We start from the raw sequence: 7,679 nt of genomic DNA, 5'->3' as shown, positions 1-7,679 counted from the left end.
CTCCTTTTCTTAAAGCGTCTACTTTTTTGATTACATATGTGTGGATATATTTTTACGTACAACGTCCAAACACCCAATAGAATCTAGTATCTTATTATGCGTATAAGCAACGAGTATCACTGTTACATTTGAACGTGCATACAATTGTATTTGGTTAATGATGTTCCACACAATGTAACATCTCATTATACGCCGACTTTGCTCTACTCCCTTCTGTAAAATGCATATTCGGGTCAATAAAATGTTCTTTATTTGCAGCAAATAATGTTCCTAAACGCCATGCGAAATTTGTCATTTGTAAGGCCGTAAATAATCCAGTTGAGTGCAGAATTAAGTAACCCAAGTCTCATTAAATATTCCCTTGCACATACCACATTTTTAAATAGAGAGGGCGCAAGATCTACCTGCATAAGACATGAACATATTATAAATGGAAGCCAAAGGACCATAAAAACAACAAAAACAAATATCATCATTACTGTTTTTGAGGCCCTTTTCATTCGAGCGTTGTTTCCAGTGCTTTCCTTTCTTCTGAGCCTTCGCAAAATAATCCCGTACAATGTAAAGCCTATAAAGACTGTCCCGAGTATTCCTAGCGGTAAAAGCTCCAGATCATGGGGTAGGATAGCACCAATTTTACAAACAAATGTTTCTTGTGGGGGTCCGATGCTGTTTAAAATCACAGGAAGACTTCCAATGACAATAGATATGAACCACAAGGTAAATAACGTGACTATATACAACATTCGTGTGTGCGTTCTTTCTATATATTTCAGTGGAAACATTACTGCTATGAAACGATCAAAAGATATTACAAGTAAAGTAAAAGTTGAACAACAATACGATATAAAGACTCCGACAGGTTTTGCCAAGCAGAAAAACCAGATTTGTTGTACTTCTGGAACTATTTCCTCGTATATGAATAAAAGCAACCAAAAACCTAACAACAGGTCGGCAACTGCTAAATTTCCTATAAGCATATACAGATTACCTTTAAACCGATTTGAATACTTATACATGCTTAAAAGAATTAAGATATTTCCGAAAATTGTTGCAGTGCACACAATCACATATACAGTAAGTGACACAGTACTGAAGGTTGGAGACTTCAAGCAAGAAAGATCCACATTTGACAAATGATTGTCTTCCGCCATTGTTACACATTAGCCAGTATGTAACTATTTCTGTAGTTATGGGTTTCCTCTAGTTTGCAATCTTCAATATATGTAGATAATCTATTCTGAATTCATCTGCAAAACAAAACTTAATACAAACAGAACTTATTATAATATTATATTTTCAAAACAAGACAATTTTTATTGAATGCAGTTTTCAGCAAAATTACAAGTACATACATAGCTAAGAAAATGAAAGTATCAATACAATCAAAACGTAACAAGTACAATATAGCTATAAAACGCGATATTACAGTTACGTACATAGATATGAAAAATAAATTTACAGCTTCATTGAAACTGAACAAAATTAAGTTGAAAGAATATTACAAGTTCAATATAAGAAATAAAGAACTCGCTTAGAAAAACACCGAGTAGAAGGATAACCTTAAAATTATTTTTGAACATGTAATACTAAAACGATAACGTTTCAAAATCAGAAAATTTTAAACGGCTACAGTACTGCATTAGTAGTCATCACAATGTAAACATTTCTGTAAAAACATAATTGTAACAAAAGACATCAATAAAATCAGGTGAAAAGAAAACAAAACAATTAGCATAAATGTAGATCAGGAAAACAAGAGTACAAGTACCAGTAAAGCACAATTTGTCGTTTGACCTACAAATCCTAAAATTAATAGAAGTCATCTACTTTGCATGTCCAAATATCCTATGACAGTTCAAGGTCATGGGTTAAGTGGTTCTCAAGTTATGGATCGGAAACTGTTTTTCATGTTTCAGGGCCCTATGAGCTAGACTTTTGACTTACTGACACCAAAATCATTAGGAGTCACCTGCTTGGCTTGCCCAATAATCATTTTATGTTTAAGAGGTTCGGGAACGGATTTCCTTGTTCTTGCCGCTGTGACCTTGACCTTTGATTAAGTGACCTCAAAAATTCAACCAAGTGATCCCAAAATATGTAAGTGCCATCCACTTGGCATGTCCAGTCATCAGCTGCAACGTTCTGGGAGAAGTGGTTCTAAAGTTATTGATCAGAACGGTTTTCCATGTTCTGGTCCCTGCGACCTTGACCTTTGACCGAGTGGCTCCAAAATCAATAGAGGTATTCTACTTCGCATGTCCAGTCATCCGTGAAGTTTCAAGGCTCTCGGTCAAGTGGTTTTCAAGTAACTGAGCGGAAACGGTTTTGCATGTCCTTGGCCCTGTGACCTTGACCTTTGATGGAGTGACCCTAAAAACTATAGGGGCCATCTACTGTATCAGCTCTATTACCGTATATGGTTGGAAAGTACTGGGTCAAATAGTTCTCAAGTTATCAATTGGAAAAGGTTTTACATGTTCTGGTCCTGCGACCTTGACCTTTGACCTACATACCCTTAAATCAGTAGAGGTCATTTACTCTGCAAATACAATCATTCTATGAAATTTTCATCGTTCTGGGTTGATTGGTTCTCAAGATATGGATCGGGAACGGTTTTCCTTGTTCTGGCCCCTGTGACCTTGACCTTTGATTGAGTGATCCTAAATTCAATAGGGAGGTCATTTACTCTGCATTTCCAATCATCCTATGACCTTTGACATAAAGACTCCAAAATCAATAGTGGTCATCTGCCCTGCAAGTACAAGCATTCTGTGAAGTTTCAACATTCTGGGTTAAATGGATCTCAAGTTGCGGATCGGGAACGGTGTTCTATGTTCAGGCCCCTGTGAAACTGACCTTTGTTTGAGTGACCCCAAAAGCAATAGGTGTCATCTAGTTCGTAATTTCTATCATCCTATAAAATTTGAAGGTTCTAGGTCAAATGGTTCTCAAGTTATTGATCGAAAATTAAGTGTGACGGACGGGCGGAGTTACAATCTGTTACAAAGTAACTATATTCAAAATTGGAGCAAATTTAAGATCAAGCTAGGGGTAGCATTCTATGTCATAAAATTTACATCTTTCTCTAATGAAAGTTTCTGAAAGAATTTTGCAAATAAATATTCATAAATGATTATATCCAACCTTAATACAGTTTTACTCTGAACATGTTACATTATATGAGAAATATTAAATGGATTCATTTCAACTCTGCCTTTTATAAATCAACCATATCAAGGAATAAATGTTGTTTATTTTTATTTCCGACACAGTATAAACAATGATATACTGATACCTATATTGTAGAAAATAGCATAACTTTGAGAAATATTAATGAATATCAGCTATAGTAGAATCACTATGCAAGTGTTTAATTATAATGGGAAAGATGTATTTATTTACATCTTTTAAATACTATTGTATCGTTTTTATTGAGATTGATTCTTATATTTTCCACACAGGTAGCCTTAGATTGTCCTCCATTAAAGATGACCATACCATTTTGCAAATTACATGAATTATTCATAAAAAGTAAGATAAATACGGCTGGTGTGTTTTCATGTTACTAAACCATAAGGGAACCATACATCACCCATAAGCTTTTAATACAGGATTTGTAATTTAATGTGCTTAATGGATTTCCGTAAATATTTCCTTTTATCGTTACCATAGCCGACACTTGATAACTTTAGAAGATTCATTGAATGCTTTTTATATGAGGGCAAACAAGTGAACATTATAGAAAAAGAACCCTGTATAATAATGGTTAGAATTTGAAAATTGAGGAGCGTACGCGTGACTTTACGCAAAACTCGGCCCCCAAATTATCAGGAAATGAAAATCAGAAAATGTCATAGAAATTTAAGTTTTATCTTCAGCTGTTGCGACAGTAGCAAAAACTTCTTTGCTACGAGATACATCGCAGAAATACCTCTTAGGGCATTTCCGGTCAAAACTTTCTTTTCGTCAGCACTCAGAAATAAGGAGAAGGAAAATGTTTCCATAAAGAATTTGTTTAAGAAGGATTCGATGTTTAGAAAACAATAAAAGATTTTAACTTTTTATGATTAATTTTTACCAAAATAGCCATATTGGACTACCTTGTGGACAATTTTACAGCATAGAAAGGTTGCATATAAAGGTCTGGAAGTTGTATATAGATTCAGTGACACATATAGATAATTTCAATTCTTGAAATGTTTCGCTAAATTAATGATATGCAATATCAAAATAGGTTTAGATGATAAAATGATATATTAAAAAATCGATTTTTTACAGGATTTATAAAATGTTCTAAGATATTGATAGAATTGTCTAGAACATGATAATCCAATTTATATACTGGATATAATTATCAAGTGCCTACAGTTTTCGAATAGAACCCGCGTTTCTGCATATATGCATTTATTTTATCTTTTTATCTATTTACCAATTGTTCCTTTTTTTTCACTGAACAATTCAACAATACTGTTTAAACAATGTTCATACTACTTTTAGAACAAAACGCAGTTGGTATTGACCATTGAGCTGAATTCTCTAAACGGATTTTATGAATTTTTGCTAAAAACAAGACAAGAGGGTATAACTTATCTTACAATACTTAGTGAATGCCCTCTCACAGAACAAAATACATAGAACACACTTCACTTAGCAGTACTCTGTACTGAGAACACAACAATGCTGACTGAGTAACGACCACGGATTAATAGAAAGTAACTCCCATTGAATTATACTATTTCACAAGACAGAACTGTGGCGTCATCTAACATGATCTAAGGAACGTTTTAGATGACAAGCCAACGTCATCAAAACATCGACACGTTATCATTACGTTGCGGTATATAACTTGTGAGTCTATCCCTTTTGCGGTCCATACAAAATGAACGTAAAAAAAATTCAATGGAAGGAATAGGGAGATTGGAAATATTACTCATTTAGTGAAATGTGTAAGCAATATTCACCGTATACACTCAATGAAACGATGAAAGCAGGGACTATTATCCTAAAACAAGAAGAAATTATATATATTGACTACATATATGCATCATAAGCGGTCCCTACACAGGAGCATAAAATTGCTCCTTTTTAGATTTTCCCTTTTTCAACCGCATCGTGCGGCAATATTTCTTTTTTTTACAACAAGATTTATATGGTAACACACATTATTAGACAAAATTGGTGCAACTGTTTTGTGTATATATCCATGCTTATTCCACTTTCTTTAGATTTAAGGCCCATCATTAAAATGTTTTGGTTGCAGTAATTCAGACTACTTAATAGATGCCACCTATATTTTGACCTGAATTTTTTTTATCTGATTTGAGAGGAATATCAACATTTCATTATCTAGATAGTTTTAAAGCTGGTTACTTAGCAACCTAGTAATGAAATAACACAAACGCTCTTTTCATTCTACAGTACATGTATGAAAACATTTGAACAGCAAAATATTGATATCAGAAAGAACTCTTCGGTAAATGGGAAAGTCAAATAGTGTTCTTAGTGTGCAGAAGGTATTTATTTTCAGGTGAAGTGAAATATCTAATTTGTAAATGAAACCACTGGTCATTAGAGCCAAGCGGCTTCTGCTCACTGATGGTATATAGTAGCACAGGTTTAACTGTAAAGACCATGCTCAAAAACTATGCGTCCGTGGTTTTTATTCGCGGTTCAACAAGAACTGAAAATGTTTAAACAGATTCAAAGAGGTATACTGAAACAAAGTCAACTCTTTCACGATAGCTGCATTAACATGTCTTACTGAATACGCTCCGTTTCCTTAGTGTATGTGAAGATGTCTGTATCTTAGTTGGTGATCCGACATAATAATATAACAAGAGAATCAACAAAGCACACTGTCTTCCGCATAACAGTATATATGGTTTCTTTTATAGTAGCAAAAACGTAAATATAGTTTACTACAGATTTAAACGATAGTCATAAGTTAAACACTGGCATATAACTTACAAGAAAGAAATAATTGTCGCATATGATGATGAGATTTTAATGTATGTGGGTATATTTTGATCCCTTTTTATAGCAGGTATGTGTTTTGCACTCGGTTTTCTACGATCCAGACATGTGTTATAATTGTATGTCTCACGTTCGTACTGTTCGCACTGCAAGTGAAGAAACTGGATAACATTGTGTCATTGAAACATAACAACAATTTGTACTTTTGAAGGTTCTATTTTTATTTTGAAAAGTTTAGAAATTATGCTAAAGCTACATATTTTGTAACATTTTCACCCCTTGGCCAAGCTTGAGAAATATGTTAATCTTTTAATTATTATATTATTATACGTAAAAGGGAAATAAAAAAGAACTTTCTTGTTCTCTAAAAGAAAAAACACAGAAACAGAAGTAAATGTTACAGAGACCACAATACATACTTCTGAAGACAAAAACTTCAATGAAAAAGTTAAAAGATATCCCAAAACATTTTCTGTATAAGCCATTGAGACAATTAATCTTGCATATGGAGTAGGGGCTGAACATCCCCAGGATATGGAAAATAGAACATGAGTAACAAAAAGAAGATTTGAATAAGAAAGTATGATATTTTTATCCTTCTGTCCCGTACGGACATTGAATTTAAAGATGGGTGAAAATATCGACCAGAAAAATGCTGTTCTTAATACTTCTACTTAGTTTAAATTCTGTATAAGGATATACCAAATGTATGGTCCAGACAATGATGTTTCTACTCTATGTCACTTGATACCTTGACTTTCAAGACAACATGGCAAATTTTAAGAAGTACAGACTATGTACTCTTCAACAATTCGGTACATTCTTCTACAAAGTTAAAAATTTAAGTGCATCTAGTAAATTACTGGGTCTTTAGGTAGACAATCAAATTGTTTTGCAGGACAATTAGCAAGCTATATCTTTGGTTTGTTTCATCAAAAGATGTCGATTTTTTATATTTGTTTTGCATGTTTTGCTGCATAACTAGATATTCAAGTATGATTAAATTCTAGTCTTTTTCACATTTTGTAATATTTCCAAACCTTAACGACTGCCTTTAAGTTAGTAGTCTAGTGGTAGAGCCCCGCATCACTGCAACAAGCAGACACTATTGTTTATATGACTGAAAAAATGTTGAAGAGATGCTAAGCCTGAACACAAACACAATTGAACGACTTATATGTACTTTGCATTAACTTTATTTGCTCTCCTAGTTTAGCAATCTGCTAGCCTCGCGTACCGGTTTTGTGACACTGAAGAAATCCTGATGTAGCAATGGTCAGGTTTTCTTTTGTATCTACACAAAACAGAGCTACACAGGGTTTTATTAAGTTATTGAAACTGATATAAATTTTATATTATTAAGAAGGAAGTTCTCCTTTTTAAATTTCCTTCCATATAATAAACATTTATCTCTTATAGCAAGGTTGTTTAATAGGTGAATACAACAAAAATGTTTTACTGATGTAAAGTTATCCTCTACGGAGGTATTTAACCATTTATTCACTGTTTAAGATAAACAAAAACAGTTGTCTCGCTTTGATATAACTATAAAATGCGCACATATAAGCAAAATGGACACACAAAATATCATCTTATGAAATAATACTTACCTGGAAAATGTGTTTTAAAGTAAACCTTTAATTATGGCTCGTTCTATGATACAATGGCAGTGGTATCCCCTAAACAGACAAGAAACTTTACTT

At 33.4% G+C, this 7,679-nt stretch overlaps 1 protein-coding gene across 1 annotated transcript; it reads right to left on the bottom strand.

The window, feature by feature from the left end:
- Nucleotides 1-1,204, bottom strand: LOC123546717 (sphingosine 1-phosphate receptor 1-like). Its single transcript, XM_045333214.2, has one exon. It carries the CDS (start codon nucleotides 1,152-1,154, stop codon nucleotides 249-251), a length of 906 nt encoding a protein of 301 aa, XP_045189149.2. The 5' UTR covers nucleotides 1,155-1,204; the 3' UTR covers nucleotides 1-248.
- Between the last annotated feature and the right edge of the window lie 6,475 nt (nucleotides 1,205-7,679).

The sequence above is a fragment of the Mercenaria mercenaria genome, chromosome 9 (genome assembly GCF_021730395.1).
Source record: "Mercenaria mercenaria strain notata chromosome 9, MADL_Memer_1, whole genome shotgun sequence".
Taxonomy (NCBI): Eukaryota; Metazoa; Mollusca; class Bivalvia; order Venerida; family Veneridae; genus Mercenaria; species Mercenaria mercenaria.
This window is presented reverse-complemented; position numbering and strand designations above follow the sequence as displayed.